This window comes from Hemicordylus capensis, chromosome 1 (assembly GCF_027244095.1).
Source record: "Hemicordylus capensis ecotype Gifberg chromosome 1, rHemCap1.1.pri, whole genome shotgun sequence".
NCBI lineage: Eukaryota > Metazoa > Chordata > Lepidosauria > Squamata > Cordylidae > Hemicordylus > Hemicordylus capensis.
Window position 1 is genome coordinate 267,122,439 of NC_069657.1, and position 17,407 is coordinate 267,139,845.

A 17,407-nucleotide genomic window follows, 5' to 3' on the forward strand; every position below is an offset into this window, starting at 1 on the left:
GAGCTACAGTTAGGTGTGTTAGCATATAACATATGATTCTGACCTTAACTGACTAAATGCTTTTTTGCATACAGAATGCTAGACAATTCTGGAAATGTTACACTGAATATATGAAATGTCTACAAGTATATTACAGGGATCCTCTCTACATCTCTTATCTCTCAAGCAGGCTTACAGCAACATGTTTTCCTGAAGTTTGAGAGTTATGTGTCCACAAAGCAATCATTTGGTTGAAGTAGGATAACTTTAACATCATAGCTGAAGGGACCTGTCCTGCTGGTATTTGTCAGTTTCCCTGCAAGTTTCCCTGTTGTCAGGCTAAAGTATTGTCATTTTCCCTGCAAGGAAAATTGAAGCTTCAGTGATATTTCCAGGAACAGTTAAATTCATTTAAATTAAGCAGGCATATTCAACATATTTGAGACATGAAATCAGGATCTCATTTAATTAAGTAATTATACAAATACGAATAGTTGTTATTTCCACTGATATCTTCAAATGTCAGGAGATGTCCATGGCAAGTATTCAGTCAAGCACTGAGATATTTTGCATGGTGCCTGATGTGGTCACTAATGAAAGTCGCTATAAAGTAATAGCTGTGATCATAACCCTGGGAAACAAAACACAGGATAGTTTCAGTGCATGTATCTACCATGATCAGTCAACACACCCTGAGAATCAGTACTTTTACCTCCAGAAACCGCAGTAGCATAGGAAGCTGCTAGTGCATTGATCTCAGGTTAAACGCAAACATTCATGTTAAGAGGCTATCCTGAAAACATCTACTTATTGGGCGGGGGAGGGGGGAAGTATCCTCCTCTACTAACATGTATCAATCATGGCAACTTTAGAAAGCTTGAGTAAGCATGTTTCAGAGTTTGTGTTAAGGCCTTACCTTCTGCAATCTTAAAACCACTGGGATTTTTTGCTCTGTGCAGGCAGCAATGAAATTATCAGGCAGCAACTGTCCTGCCAGAAGGAACTGGTCATCTTTGCCTTGATCAATTAAAATATCCAAAGGGGAACCTTGGTAGGACTTCACAATATATGTAGCATCATATGCCTGCAACAGATAAAAGGTATATTTCTTTTTTTTTTTTTAAAGCAACCTGGCAACATTTTAAAATATTGAATGTCTGACAGAAAGGGCCAAGCTCCTCTGCAATTCTGCAGTCAAACAGATATAAAATGCAATACAGATCAGGATTACATTCAAATGTCTATAGTGGACATTTTGAGGTGGACCTAAAGAACAGAAAGTCAAATGAAATAAATGTATTATGCTGCTGGAGAAGAATTTCAGACACCCCAAAAAGGGAGCCATGGTCACCAGAAAGCAAGAAAGGCTTCTGCTCTTAGAACAACCCTAATAGATCAAGCCAAGGCCTATCTAATCCAGCATCATGCCTCCGGGAAGCCCACAAGTAGGCATATCCATTCTCCTCAGATTACAACTGGTATTCAGAGGCCTATTGATTTTGAACTTGCAGGCAGCATGTACAGGTGAAACTCAGAAAATTAGAATATCGTGCAAAAGTCCATTAATTTCAGTAATGCAAATTAAAAGGTGAAACTGATATATGAGACAGACGCATTACATGCAAAGCGAGATAAGTCAAGCCTTAATTTGTTATAATTGTGATGATCATGGCGTACAGCTCATGAAAACCCCAAATCTACAATCCCAGAAAATTAGAATATTACATGGAACCAAGAAGACAAGGATTGTAGAATAGAACAATATCGGACCTCTGAAAAGTATAAGCATGCATATGTATTCAGTACTTGGTTTGGGCCCCTTTTGCAGCAATTACTGCCTCAATGCGGCGTGGCATGGATGCTATCAGCCTGTGGCACTGATGAGGCGTTATGGAAGACCAGGATGCTTCATTAGCGGCCTTCAGCTCTTCTGCATTGTTTGGTCTCATGTCTCTCATCCTTCTCTTGGCAATGCCCCATAGATTCTCTATGGGGTCAGGTCAGGCGAGTTTGCTGGCCAATCAAGCACAGTACACTGTGTACTTTTCAGAGGTCCGCCGGCGATGGGGGGGCGGGGATTGAAAGGCCGCCTCCTCCACAGCGCGTCTCGGCAGCCGCTCTGGCGAGGCCGTCCGGTGTCTGCGCGCGCTCGGCAATGGTTCCCGCTCGGAGTGCTTGCTCTTCTTCTTCTGCTTCTTTCGTGGCGGGGATGCCGAGCGGAGGTGATCGTGCCTGGTCACAGACCTGGCACCCACACCCTGGCCTTCTAGCTGAGGGGACAGTCGCTGTGGCCTGGAGGTGCCAGCAAGACTCCCCCTAGCGGCCGACATTGTTGTGGCGTTCTTTTCACCCGCTCGAGCCTTAGGCGGGAAAGACCGTTGGCGGGCTGCTTGCTCCCTCAACGCCAAAATTCCAACCACCTTCCTTGCGGCCATTGAAGGGAGGACTGACCAGAGGTGAAGAGAGATTGAAAGGGCAGTAACAACGGAGAAGGAAAACGAGGATGAGTAGTGGAAAAGAAAGGTTTGTGGTTGTTTTTTAAGGTCTATAACAAGGGTAGAAACAGTCAAAAGTGTAATAAAGGTAGATAATGAGCTGGAAATATGAGAGAAAAGGAGAGAACAGGGAAGATCACGAAGCGAGCTGAGTAGAAGAACCTCCTGGAGCGAAGGCAGGAAGTAGAACTGAAGGTATACGCACACATGCACTGGGTTGAGTTCTTCAGTTTTTTCTACTTCCTGCCTTCTGGAGCATGTGGAGGGATATAATCCCATGTTGGGTGACCTCCTACACCAGCCGAGAAAAACTTATATCCACTTTCTTCATACCATGCATAATCTTTTAAGCTTCAATTATGTACCCCACACATACATACACACACACACTTAGCTTTTTTCAAAACTAAAACAGCCTACATATTGTAACATTTCCTTGTACAGAAACTGCTCCAGCCCACTGATCATTTTGGTGCCCGATTCTGAAAGGTTGCTCCCTACTTTAAAGGGAAGGATAATGTTGCCACACACATTGGAGCAATAGCATCTCACTGTTTCAGGTAAGTGTGTACACCTTATTTTATCTGGCAGTACTATAGCTGCTCTACCCCTTGCTATTTAGCAGTCTTAACAAGTTCAGTTTTTGCACATCTATCTTCCAAATAGTAGAGACAGTTTGGTGGCCTTACTGGGGTTACAACATGACATTTCCAGTACATACCTCCCAGTCCTTTACGTTTGATCCTAGATATCCACTAAAAGCCTTTTTCCCCCATGGACACTGAATTGGATTGCAGATTGGTGCAAATGCTGAAACGGACTGTTAAGAAATGGAAGATTAATACACTAAGTTATCATTCTAAAAATCTAAATATTAGATTTCCCCCAGTAACTCTCTTGTAGAACATTACAACTGCAACTCTAAAATCAATAGTGGTTTATTTTAACCTTTAGTCAGGTATAGGGAAGGTGGCTTCAAACCCTTCTTGTTTTGATGTATGGAAGATCATCCATACATGAACACTATATCATTATTATTAATTCTCATAGATGTGCCTATCCTGGATGTGTGGGGATGCGTCCCGGCACTCATGCGCAGCAGGACTCAGGAGGCCGTTGAGCTGCTGCTGGGGGAAATGGCAGCAGGCGGGCGGTGGGACCAGCCGCGGCGAGGAGGAGGATGTGGCGCCGGCAGGAGCAAACGGACCAGCAAGCAGGCCAGAAACCACGAGTGAGGAGAAGCGGGCCGGGTGGGTGTCAGAGACGCCCGGGGGAAGAGTTAGGGAGAAGTAGGGGCGCAGATGCTATGCGCCCGGTCAGCTAGTATACATTTAATTCTATTAGTAATAAAATAAAATTATTAATTTCAGCTGTACAAATACCAGATCAGGTTTCTTTAGCACACATTTGTTCATTTTGACCAGCCTGAGAACAAAAATGATCTGATTTTATTATGCTTTTTGCCAAGACATGCTTATAATCAGGTTTTCAAGACCTTTATCACACAGTCTTACCCTATCTTACCCATTTATTAATTGTAAACATTTAGAAAGCCACTTCTTGATAATTCAAGTTTCTATTATCTTCTTGATAAAAGCAAGTCCACTCTCCATGTTTTCAGGAACATTTATTATACCAACACTATTTCTCCTTGCATCATCATCTAAATCACTGGTTTTATTTTACAAAGTGTCTGCTTCAGACTCTTACTTTATATTTTCCAGGGTTCTTCAGAGCAAGAATTAGAGCTCCATGGCCTCCCATTGAATGGCCTGAAATAGACATCCTTCCAGAGTCAACTGGAAAATTGGCATTTATCAGATTAGGCAACTGAAAGACACCAGTGGGAAGGAGAGAGATGCAAGCATATTCACATTTTAATCCTCATAGGCTGAAAATAGATACACTATCCTCCATTTCCTCTGTCTTCCTCTATATCTAACATAAGCAAACATGTTGCCAGTCAAGCTCTCTGCTTTAATTAGCTACAAACTGGGAAACCTTCAGAGAAGTTCTTCTTGGGGAGGTTTACTCAAACATAGCTTTAGGGCTCCAACTAATATATTAATATGGAATTTAACATACAAGAGTTCTACCTATTTGGGATTGCCCTCAATACACCTTGCGGCAGCAGGGGGGTGGGGAGGGGAAAATAAGAATTTTAAGTAAAATAGGAACATCTCATAAGGAACTGTGAAGTGCTTTACCCCAAAGTTTCTCAGGGGTCTTCATCTGACCCTCAGAGGCGAATGGGGAAGAAGTGGTGAGAAATATGTGGAGGACAGAGCAAGACAAGCTTACTGGGTGCCTTTCTGGAGGTGGAATGTGGGGAGCAAATTAGGTCCTACCTGTATGGGCATGGGGGTGTGTCAGAATTTTATGTTCTCTGTTGAGAAGGGAACTCAGATGGGTGTCGAACCATCAGACAGATGGACTTAGAAAAGGCTCAAAAATCCTCGGTTTGTTTCATTCTCTAGCTACATAATTAGGACAACTAGACACATCAAACTGAAAAGGACATTACATTAACCTAGCCAAAAGTCACCTCATCTTTTATGTAGGAGTACATTCGATAATTATTTTTCCACAAGTCTTCAGTGGCATCTACATAAAAACCAGCTCCAGTGCCAAAATCCCAGCTGTCATCTTCTCCTTTAATATTGCATCCACCTACCAAGGAAATAAAGAATTCTACATTGAAACACAGTCCTATATTTGACATACAGCCACTGGACAAGAATAGCATTGCCACCTGGTGCTGGTGAAGCCCAAGTACATAGGAAGCTACCTTAGACCAAGTCAGACTACTGGATGATCTAGCTCAATACCTTTTACACTGACTGGCAGAGGCTCTCCAAGGTTGCAGGCAAGAATCTCTCCCAGCCCTACTATACCTGGAGATGCCAGGGAGGGAACCTAGGACCTTCTACATACAAGAATATGCTCTACCACTGAGCTACGGCCCCATCCCCTAAGGGGAATCTCTTAGGGCAGATAGCACTCACATGCCAACCATCCAAATGCATAGCAGGGTGGACAATTCATGCTTGCTACCGGAAGACCAGCTCTCCTCTACTAACACAAACCATCTTGTGACACAATCACTGTAGCATGAGCTTTCATTGATCACAGTCCACTTCACCAGATGAATTAGTGGCTGCCATGTAGCAGAACCATAACCTTTCACATTAGTCTGGGTCAGACTTGTATCTGGAAATCCTGGGTTTGAGTCCTACCTTCTTCATAGATTCACTGTGGTTTTGCACAAGCATCTTTCACTCTCTCAGTTTACCATCTGTAAATGATTATAAATTGACTTAAATCGGTAGGAGACTTTTCTTTTATTGAAAAGGGAACAGGGGAGAAGTTTTGAGCTTTCACTGACACAAAGGTTAAAGATAGCCATGCTATTGGTATTTAAAGCAAGCAGTTTACAGACAGAACCTGCTTGAAATCTCTCTCCCAAAACAAAAGATTTAACAAGTCATTCAGACTTGATAGCAAAATATGCTAAGTAGTATCAAAAGGTGTCCTCTGAAATAGAGAGCTTTAACAAGATGCAGAAAATACTAGCATAAGATACTGAACTGTGTGCAATCTAGGTCAGATCACTGTGGAGAAAGAGGCAAAACATCTCTGAAGAGAACTGCAGATGCCTGGCTCCATTCCCTGGATGAAAGTATATTCAAATGCAATAAAGGACCAGTTCACACACTCACCTGGCAAAGAATTATACCATTTGAGTCATGAACTCCATGTGTAGGCCCAATATGTGAGAATCTCCCCCCAACCTTGAAGACAACAAGGGAGGGAGACACACAACCTGTGTGTGCCCAGAAATACACATGCACCACCACAAAGCAACAGTCCTCAGCCAGGTGAGTGCATCAAGCATTCCACAGAAAACGAGGATGACATACAATAATTGATCTGAAAAACTGAGGGCACAGCAGGAAAAAGTGGGTCTATTTCCAGTGGCAAAGTCACAAGACAGATAGACACCTCAAACAAGGTCTCAATGGGGTTTTGGCAAAGTTCATATACTTTTTAAAAAGAAGCCTCATTCATGCATTTACAAAGAACAAAATGGATCATGCTGATCAAGTACAGAACCTTAATTCCATGCCCCAGGGAAGTTTCACAGAAAACCCTAACAGACAATGTCGGGCTGCCATCACCTAAATGCAGCTAGACTGGCAAGGAAAATTTTAACAGTAGTGTATGTATGTCAGGGAAGGGTGGTGGGGCGATGGACCAAAACTTCATGCTCCGTCCCCCAAATGACCTGCTACCAAGTCCCATTACCAAAAAGGAGCTGCAATTCCATACCTCTGTTTTCACATCGGTGGCTGACAACACAGGAGGGGGCAAATTCAGCCTGAGGTTGCCAGTTGCTGACCTTGCCAAGTAGTATAAACGTATATAGTTATCTCCCAATCGAGCCAATCCTGAACAGCACACATATTACTGACATATTGTTTTTTAAAGTATTTTAATTGGTTTTAAATGCTTTAAATTGTTTTTGGATTGTTTTTAGCTCTGTGTTTTGAATTGTGTGTTTTTATGTCTTTTTAAGGTTGTTGTACACTGCCCAGAGCCTTTGGATGGAGCAGTTTATAAATGTAATAAATAAAATAATAAAATAACATTAAATGTGAATTGGTAAAAAAAATGACAGCATTCTAGATTTGTATGCATCATTTGGTTTACATTTCCTAGCAATCCAAACTGCAACAAAAAAAACACAATTTAAAAACCATTTAAAAAACAAAAAACAATTAAAAGCCATTTTATCTTTACGGATTCAGCACTTACGTGGGCTGGTATCTGGTGCTACTACAACAAGGCCGTGTTCAGCTGCAGCTTGATGGAAACCTGATTTTGTTATAAAATTTTGTTCTGTACATGTTAATCCTGGAATGAGAGCCAACCACTGCATTAGTAAGAATGTTGCCAATAGCATTCTACAGTTGCTTTGAAGCCCTTCTAGTAAATTTATTTTAATCTAAAAACAAAAGGAGATTAAATGTGTCTTTCCAGTTACCTTTTCCTCACATAAGAAAAAAGTCAATAATTCATCAACAACGACTCTGAGAATCTGCATGACCACTGTGGGAGGAGGCATTTAATGAAGCAAGAACATTTTGGAGTCCCAACAGACAACTTTCTAGCATACATAGCTGCAAAAGAACTGAAAACCATGTTGGTTGTTTTTACGAGATATAGAGAAGAGCTATTTTCACCTAGCAAGGTGTGTACAAATTTGGCCCTCCAGCTATTGCTGGACTACAACTCCCATCATCCCCAGCCATAGGAGCCAACAGTTAGGGATAATGAGAGTTGTAGTCCAATAACAGATAGAGGACAAATGTTGTGCACCCAATCCAGCAGCTTGCTCTTTAAGCCAAGGGTTCTCAAACTTGGGTCCCCAGATGTTGTTGGAAACAGAATACAACTTTCCTAATTCTACTGAAATGCACACACGTGGCTGTGCAAACAGAATTCTACCAAATGTGCAGCTACACAAACACTGCAACATAAATTAGGAATACCAATGATCTGCATAACGTAGTCTGCACTTTCAAAACTGGGGCAACTAAATTTGTGATATTTGTCATAGGATAGCAGAAAGCGATGTTGTAGTGATCAGCCACCCCTCCCCTAAAGAGTTAACCAGAAGTGAACCATGTCCTGACAGACAAGCTGGTGAACTCCAGGGATCAGCCAATCAGCCCACCAGGAGGGTGGGACCTAGAGAGTCACTAGGAGGAAGGGGACTTTCTTTGTTAAAAGATGCTGGCTGGGGGTGCAAAGAGGAACACATGTGGCCAGGGAAGATGGCTCCTGGAGGATGACTGCAGTTCTTGGAAGACAGAACTGCAGGGGCTTGAATTTTCATCCAGGATTTGGTGAGTTCAAGAAAAAGGAAGCCAGAGCTTTGGCTTTAAGAAGTTTAGTCTAGGGAAAGTTTGTTTAGTCAGATTTTGTGTAAAGACTTTTTGTTTCTTTGGTGAGTGCTTTGTCTCTCCCTGAAACTGTTCTATGATTGTTTACCTGTAATGTAACTAAACTAAGAAACACTAGTCTTCAGCCAGACAGGACATTGCAAAAGACTGTAAGCTTTTAAAGGTGCTTTTGTATTTTCCTACATATCTGTTCCTTGCTACTGGGTAACCACAATTTTTAGAGTGTGCTGCCCCAACATCAGTTGAAATGCTTTTTGAAGTATGATTGTAACCTACTGAGTATTTTTACCTGTAACTAAAAGCTGAGAGAGCCTCAGACAGAAGCAGTCTGTAGCATTTGAATGAAACTGTTTTTTCTTTTTGTTCTTTTCTTTACAAGTCTCATCCGAGTGGATTTTTAACTCCCAAGAAAGGAGGGTCTGGAAGGGAGTCTTACACTGGTACAAGCACCTCCTCAGACATTCATCAAACTACCAGTTTTCTCACCACGTGTAGATTTGCATGTGGAGGATTTTTGTGTACTTTTCCAATATCAAGAGAAAGAGTTTTCTTGGGATTCCATCCCATGCCCAGGGTGGGTCAGGCTCCGTTGAAAAGAGGGGTGGTGGCAGCAGCCATTTTTGAACATACCAGAAATACAGAACAGTTTTAGGAGTAGCCTTTGCCAGAAAGCTCAGGAGGGATGATTCAGCATTTTTCCTTCTCCTCATGTGAGCTTGCTCTGAGACAAAGGGTATAATCTGCTACAGATGTGTAGTCTGCAAGTTTGCAACAGCCCTACACAAGAGCAAGTTTTAGATGATGTCTGGATTTATAATCCAGAAAGTTCCAGCTCTTTCTCTATCTCTTAAAGAGAGTTTGTAGCACTTATAGATGCTTAGGTACATTTGCCTTTTCAAAGCCAACTTCAAATCACTCACCAGAGAGCCAGTAAAGCACAGGGCACTTCTCAGTTTCTGCCTTGGGGGGCAAATAAATCCCAAACTTCATTTTGCATTTCAGCTCAACACTGTAACAACAAAGCAGTTAATATATAGCAGTCTAGTAAAACAATCATAATTTTATTAAAAGGCTCAAATTAGAATTGTCAGATTTCTGCTTGAGCCAGACACAGTGGCTGACATCCAGATTAAATTATTCAATAATATTACTCAGGAGTTATTCTAAAGATTACTTAATTTCAATAGGACTACTCAGAAGGAATTTAGTCTGAATGTCAGCCAATGTTTCCCCCCTTAATGAAAATCTACGATAGACAAATGACATGTGGCAAGAAGGAATAGGATGTCTATTTGTTTGTTTGTTTATTTGTTTATTTAACTTCTATGCTGCAAGACAGGCATGACTGGCTGGAGCTTTTAGTAGGCTGGATCTAGGAATCATGAAAAACTGGAAAAGGATGCAGGTTATCAGAGAGGGTCTGGATATGGGAGGCTATACACTTGCACTATCCTTCCAAAGCCTTGTGAAATAGGCAAGTGAGTGCTATGGAATATGGCTGGTTGGTTGTGTGCTGCTGTTGCTACCTCCTCCTGCTTTCTTTGGCCAGATGTTTTCTGATCTTTTTAGTATGTTTATTATTTTATAATATTTTATTGGATATTGTTATCTGCTGTAAATATCTCTTGGGACAGATGAATGGGAAGTAAAACTGCTTAGTGCAGACCAGTTAAAACTGAATGATTATCTAATCATGAAGGATAAACAGTTTTATTTGTCCCTAGTGCTGTAGCACTGAAAGCAAGATGTTCTTTAGCTACTGGGATGCTGACATAAACTCTTCCAGAACAATGCATAAAAATATGCTAGGTTCAACTACTAGATGATACAAATAGCTAAAGTAGACTGCTATCACTCGTGACTGCTAGATTCAGACGCAAGCTGAATCCACAGTTTGGTACTTATTAATCACATTTAGTGATTTAGATTTAATCACAATCACTTGCTTGAACTAGTCGTGCATAAACTAGTGAATTCAGACCCATTTCACTAACTAAACAAAGTCCATGTGGTCTAAGGACAAAATGTTAAACTTAATCTGATCCAGGTTCAGATTCTGCTTAGCTATTAACTCTCTGGGTGGGTTTGGGGAAGGTACTCTCTCTCGCTAATTATTCAACTCCAAACACAGGTCCCTGTAGGAACTACGGAAACCAAATTCCATTCAGACTGTACATGTGATATTTACCTGTCATGTTCAAACACCTTCTGAGATCCCCCAAAGCATTTATTGCAAGAAATTTCTTTCAAGGCCATGATCTCTGCTGAAAATAAGATTTTTTTAAAAATGCATCTTATGTAGTTTCAATCTTTTCAGTTTATTTATATTGACATTTCTAAGCAGTATTTTCCATCTAAAAGGGCCCCACAAGGTAGCAGACAACACCCCTCCCCATAAAATATAACAATAAAAGATGAGTGCAACAAAACAAACAGGAACAAAACACAGCTGTTGTGTTGTGACAAATATCACTCAGTCAAAAGCCAAAGACTTTCTTCAGGAAAATCTTCTGTATCAAGGCTTTCTTTCAGAATATTATGAACAGTAGACCTCTTAACAATGCTTCTATTATTGGAATGTAAGAGATAGCCAATTTTCAAGAATTACAGCTCTTTTGAAGGTCAATATGAAAACCTGCTGAGTCAGGAACTTTTATGAGATAATATACACACCCCAGTTCAGCTCAATGTAGTCTCCAGAAAAGTATCTATCATTTGATAGCTCTGAGGTTCATGTTAAAACACTAAATATTAAGTACTATTGTCAAAAAAAGAGCATTGATTTTTCTAGCCATATCTCTGTTTTTATTTTGTTTTACAATTTTCAAGGAAGTCACTTTGTGGACTATATAATATGATAATTTAAAAAATAAAGTTTATTTCTGATTTCACAGACCCTTGCAATAGCCTGCTGTGTTTAGTCTGATCTAGATGTTTTCTGCTCCTTAATCCCAGATGCTTGGAGAGGACTAGGATTCTACTGTAGCAAGGTGATTGCATTCTTCTTTAGTAGGACTTCACATGTTCCTGGGACATAGGCTGGAACAGAACCCTCCCAAATCTCAGTTCAAATTAACCTTTGGCCAGGTTGGGAGGAGTTCCCAATGCCAGCAACTGAGGGAGTCTCACATGGCAAATTGCTGCTAGAAAGTTGAAAGTTCAGTTAGAGGAAGAGAGTTTGTGTGTGTTGCAGTGTATGTTTTCACACTTCCCCTCCCCACTCTGAGTCCCGGCCCCAACTTTTTTAAAAATGCAATTTCAACCGATGGATAAGGCCCAAATGAAGGGATTGCGCAACTGCTAAGGTAGCGGAGGGAAACCAGAGCAGTGCTTGATTTCTAAAACCAAACTAGAGTGCTGGGGCTGAAGTCTGCCTGGAAGGAGCACCCTTTCTGCTAGAAGCCTTTCCACAAAGTGAAAGCTGCAACTTTGAACCACTCTGCTCCCACACCTGCAAATGCCAAAAACACTCAGGGTTCCTTAAACAGCACAGACACTTTTCCATACAGACAATTCCCATCCTCTTCTCATCCCCTCACCCCATCCTCGGCTGCAGCCAGAGCAGCTCTCTTTATCTAGGCTGGCGCTGTTTAACCCTCAAACCAACTCCTCTCCGCCCAGTCCTCCTTGCTTTGCAACAGAGGGATCCTGAATCCACTCATACACGTGAAAAAAGCAGCACACAGAACAGGGTATGGAACAGCTCACTTTGGCTATGAACACGTAGTGGAGGAGGAGGCGGCGTCATGAAAACAGAGCTTCTCTTTCCAGAGGCAGCTTTCAGGCAATACCACCACACACACACACCCAGCTGCTGCCGCCACCTCCACATCTCCTGAGGCGGCTGGAGTCTTACTTCATGCAGGCAGGGGGAAGAGAAGCAGCAGCAGCAGCCAGCAAGCTCTCCGTATCTTGCTGTCCGCCCCAACAGCAGGCAGGCATTCCTACCTGAGACCGAAATAGGTGGTGCAGCCTGAGAAACAAGAGCAAATGGCGCCTTCGGTCGGCGCTGCAAGCCCACCTCTTTTGTCTCTCTGCCCACCGCAAGCGTTTCCCTAGATAAATGCGCCACACACAACGATCACACTGTAAGCTTGAAGGTGATTTCAGGTCTCTTCTTTTGTTCTTGCTCACTTGCAAATTCTTTGGGTTTTTTTTTCAAAAACATTCCTCCACCCCCACCCATATGTCACATTTTAGTCCAATCAGAAGACCTTTTCCATTTCCCCTTCCAAAATCAAGTTACTGTGCTGTGTGCGCACACTTCTCAGCATGACTGAAAGCCTGGCGAGCCAATCCGGAACAGCTACAGTTCACAGGCAGCCACACAGAGAACATTTGCAATGGGGTGCAGCGTTCTTGTTCCTTGAACAGTTGGGATCGTGGCAGTGCAGCTTAAGGGCAAAGAAAAGCTGTATTCACATTTTATCTTCGACTAGTATTTTTAAGCCCGTTTAAATAACGGGCGCTAGTAGGGTTGTATAGATACGTTTTTAAGAGCCTACTTTCCATGTAACAGCTGTACTTGGGAACCTGGAGAGCTTCTTCTAACATGGGTCCATCTAGCTCCTATCTGGAGATGAGTGGGGGCCCTTTTCTGAGAGTACTGCCCCACTCTCCCTCCCTCCCCCGCCCCTCTTGCCCTTCCCCCTCCCCCACTCCCTCCTGCTCTTCCCCCTCTCCCTACATTTTGAAAGTTCTTCTTAACCGGGAAAGTCCCGCTGCCTGGTTCCTTCCCACATAGTCTTAGGCCCGTCGCCCTAACGGTGTGAAAAGAGTGCCACTGGCGCGGGCGGGCAAGCCGAGAGTGCCGCCGTCGCTGTGGGCGGCCGGGCGGAGAGTTCCGCCACCTCCACCAAGAGTGACGCCCGCCGACGCCAGCCTCCGCGGCCGGTCTGGGCCCTTGGATGGCTAGCCCCGGCCACCGCCGCCTCGCGGCCTGGCCCTCCGCCGCCTCCGCCACTTCGCGGCCTTGCCCTCCGCCTGCTCTGGCTGAGGCCGCGGCTCTGCCGCGGCCTCAGCCGTTTTCCCTCGCCGCCTCCTCCTCCCGCCCGTCTCTTCCTTCCTGCGGCGGGGCCGGACCCGCCGCTGCCGAAGCTCCCCTCCCCACGGCCGATCCGGACCCGCCGCCGCCTCTGGCCTCCTCCGTCTCTGGCGGGGCCGAGTGCGGCCGCTGCCGCCAGCAGGGCCCGGCCCACCGCCGCCAGCGGGCCGGGCCCAGTCCTCTCGCCGCTGCCGCCATCGGCCCCAGTCACCCCGCCGCGGCGACCGCCGCCAGCAGGCCCAGTCTTCCCGCCGGCGGCCACCAGCGAGCTCAGTTCCCCTGCCGCGGCCACCACCGCCAGCGGGCCCAGTCTCCCCACCGCGGCCGCCTCTGCCCCCCCCCCCAATCCTTGGCCCGCCGCTCTCCTAAACATGGCCGCCTGGTGCCTGCGGCCATATCTCCCTCAGATGTCGGCCGAGGGAGACACGGGCACAGAGACATGGGCAGACACCCAAGCCTTTTATTATAGAGGATTATTCAAAGAAACAGAGGCCCTTTAACTTTTTTTTTTTTTTTTTTTTTGCACTTGGTCATTTATAACAGTGGAGCAGACGGTTTGGAATTCATTTAGCCTAGAACCTGTTTAAACCTAGCTAATCATTCTTAAACACTGGACTTTGCCAGGTTTATATGGCTGAAGAAGAGTTATTATTCAGGAAAGCTAAATAATGCTTCTGCATCTGTGGCCTAATCCTGGGCAACCAAGAGAACACAGCTGTGCCTAAACTTGATTCAGTTCAGCAGTACCAAATGCTGGCCTGGCCTGCACCTGTCACAGACACCATGCCACAATAACGCAGCAAGGCCAGCAGTTGCATGCAATCAGCTTTGCTGATGCAGTACTGAAAGGCAAGGCTGTGTGTGCACTGAGGAGAGAGGCAGGCAGGCAGAGGAAGCAAGCAGTACAGTGGGCTGATTGTACAGAATCTCATGATCTCTGCTGGAGGCCTTCCCCCTTTTCTAGTGTTAGTAATGTCACTCCAGCGTGGTGTAGTGGTTAGAGTGCTGGACTAGGACCGGGGAGAACCGAGCTCAAATCCCCATTCAGCCATGAAACTAGCTGGATGACTCTGGGCCCGTCACTTCTCTCTCAGCCTAACCTACTTCACAGGGTTGTTGTGAAAGAGAAACTCAAGTATGTAGTACACCACTCTGGGCTCCTTGGAGGAAGAGCAGGATATAAATGTAATAATAATAATAATAATAATAATAATAATAAAAATGCAGCAACAAGATAGCCATCCAAACGAGAGTCATGGGTATTGCCAAGAAAATAAGTTACAGAAGAAAAGAAACAAAGCTATAGGCTGGACAAGATGTTAGCATGTCTCTTAACCAAGAGCCTTCTGCTCAGGATTGGATGTGATTGAAGGTGCCCCAAAGCTTTTTCTGGGGTACACAGCACCAGTTCCTTATTCTTTTTATACATATATGGGACATAACTGGACTGGGACAGTGTGTTTGGCCATGTCCTGCGCAAAAACAAAGCACTGGACTGAACATGATGCTAGGGCTTTTCATAAAGAAGAATCTCTTAGTCATATCAATGCATAAACTAGGGTTGTGCACAGCTTAGTTTGCAGTATAAAACTCCCAGTTCGTTGTTGGTAAGCATTGCCTGAGGCAGCACATGTCAGCACACTGTGCACCAAAACAATGTTTTGGGTTGGGCAGAACATGTGTGCATCTTCTAGATCAGGGATTTTCAATGTTGGGTCCCCAGATGTTATTGGACTTCAACTCCCATGATCCCCAGCCCCAGTGGCCTTTGGTTGGGAATTATGGGAGTTGAAGTTCAATAACATCTGGGGACCCAACATTGAGAATCCCTGCTCTAGATGCTAGTCTTGTACCTCTGCCCCACCCCCCAAAAAAACTATGGAAATCCTGTGGTTGACTTGGTGGAATCAGGCGGTGAGGTACTTAGCAGTAGGGACTGATATTGTTAACCAACGGGTTATTATCTACTTGGTAGACGAATGCCAATTCTTGCTTTACCAAGGAGGAGAAAACTTTATAGTTCAAAGAGACTTTAGTGGATTCTGCAGAGTAACAAAATTGCTGTCTAGGAGATAGTTCCCAAAGACAAGACGGACCCCCCCCGGGGGGGGGAGTCCGCCCACAACTTTTATACATAGTTAAGAAAAAAACATCAAAGCATACTTGATACAGATTGGTACATGCAAGCAAACCACCAATCCCATCACAGGAGGTGATCCATCATCATACATAACCTTGAAGCTCACAGCAGGATCATTGTAAGGACCCTGAAATGTATCTACATTGAGTAAACATGGCAATAGTTTATCAGCTCATCTCCCCCTAGCAAGAGCACCAGAGCCTAGTAATAGGGAGTGAAAGCAATAAATAGCTAAAGAGATAGTGTCAGCCAACCTAGGTGACAAAGAACAGAGCATCCTGTTGTTAACACAGCAAAGCTAGCTTGATTAGGCGCTGACCTGATTACCACAATATACTCAATGTCAGGCTAACAGGACTCCCTATGGTTCAGACATTATCGTAGGTATGACCATAGACCCATGGTGTAGGCTCACAGACATCAATATGAAGACACATAATGGAAATAGCTTGCTGAAGCTAAGTAGTTCTGGCTCTGGTCATTACTAACAAGATGGGGGGTTGTCTGGGAACTCAATGAACAGTTCTATTCGAGTCTCATCATGGAAGAAAGGCGGGAAATAAATGCTCCCCCAGTACTGTGTATGTTTCTCATAATAAGCACAAAGGCAGTATTGTGCAGTGGTTAGAGTGCTGAATTTGTATCATTTAGTTAAGCATTAACTAGAGACTAGGCAACACTGCACCCATGCAAGTGTTTTTATAGTATTCACACACACCCTTTGATAACAGTTAAAAAAAAACAAACTAGAGAAAAGCCAATCCTATCAAGTTGATTCTTTTTCCCCCCTCCCTTTAAAAGTACCTTATTACAGATACTAACACATTAACTAGCTCGGGAATTAAAGATTCAGCTTCTAAACATGTCTGTATTAAACTAACAACATTACAAGTACCTGCAACTTTGTTACATATGAAATATGTTGCTAACAGCTAGTTTTTTTGTCATTCCCCCATCCACCTGCAGCCCATTACTGCCATTATCAGAGGTGCTCTTACCCTTGGACTTCGGGGCAAAGTCTAGGGCCTCCACAGCCCCTGGGGGCCCCCAAATCCTCTTTGGCCTGTCCCAGGTGCTGTGATTACCCAGCCAAGCATGGTGATGCTTAATTTGCAGGGGAGGGGGGCCCTCCAAGGGCCTCTAGATCCAGGCTCCAAAATTACCTAGGTGCACCTCTGGTCTTTATGTAGATCACTCGTTTACATACACGCTAGCATTTCTACAAACACATCTCACTAGTTAATCATCTCCCTCCACCACTACTGTTTTCTCCATTACCCATTTCAGATAATTGATTTAAAAAATTTATATCCCTCCTTCTTTCAAATAGGTTCTGTGTAGCTAAGTCTATAAGAAACCAGGGAGTTAAATACACAGGAGTGTTAAATACACGGAGTTAAATACTAACGAAACCCAGTATGCTAGAACTAAGAAAAAAGGGAGAAAAAAATAGGTTAGCAATTAATTGCCAATCTTTTTATAACAAGATGAAGTGGGGCAGGGTTGAATGCACAGAGAAAACACACAGCTCGTTTAATTGCACCAAGCATAGCTTGCAGCAACATTTCAACGTGAACAAGAAAGCCACAGAAGCAACGCATACAGCTTCCCCATTTAGCCAGGCACCTACCTGAGTTCTCTAATTCCTCGCTACAGCTCTGCCCCTTAATCATCAAATGCACACCGAGCAGAACAGAGCACACATGGCCCGATCAGCCTTTCTCCTGACTTCTGATAGGCTCTTCTTGCCCCACTCCCTCGTTTCGTCACTGTGGCTTCATGG

The 17,407-nt window shown here is 43.9% G+C and overlaps 1 protein-coding gene across 9 annotated transcripts; it reads right to left on the reverse strand.

Annotated features, from left to right (window-relative positions):
• Nucleotides 1-417: 417 nt before the first annotated feature.
• Nucleotides 418-17,396, reverse strand: ESD (esterase D). Of its 9 annotated transcripts, none has more exons than XM_053285001.1 (9): nt 17,255-17,396; nt 10,629-10,704; nt 9,361-9,449; nt 7,290-7,388; nt 5,020-5,144; nt 4,185-4,304; nt 3,196-3,294; nt 896-1,063; nt 418-610 (listed from the first exon to the last, which is right to left on the reverse strand). In XM_053285001.1, exons 1-9 carry the CDS (start codon nt 17,295-17,297, stop codon nt 530-532), a joined length of 900 nt encoding a protein of 299 aa, XP_053140976.1. In that variant the 5' UTR covers nt 17,298-17,396; the 3' UTR covers nt 418-529. The 9 variants fall into 9 exon arrangements, with proteins under 9 accessions (XP_053140976.1, XP_053140977.1, XP_053140979.1 ...); XM_053285002.1 differs by having other exon boundaries at nt 10,629-10,701; nt 17,255-17,394; XM_053285004.1 differs by lacking the exon at nt 17,255-17,396 and adding an exon at nt 13,149-13,407.
• Nucleotides 17,397-17,407: the final 11 nt, after the last annotated feature.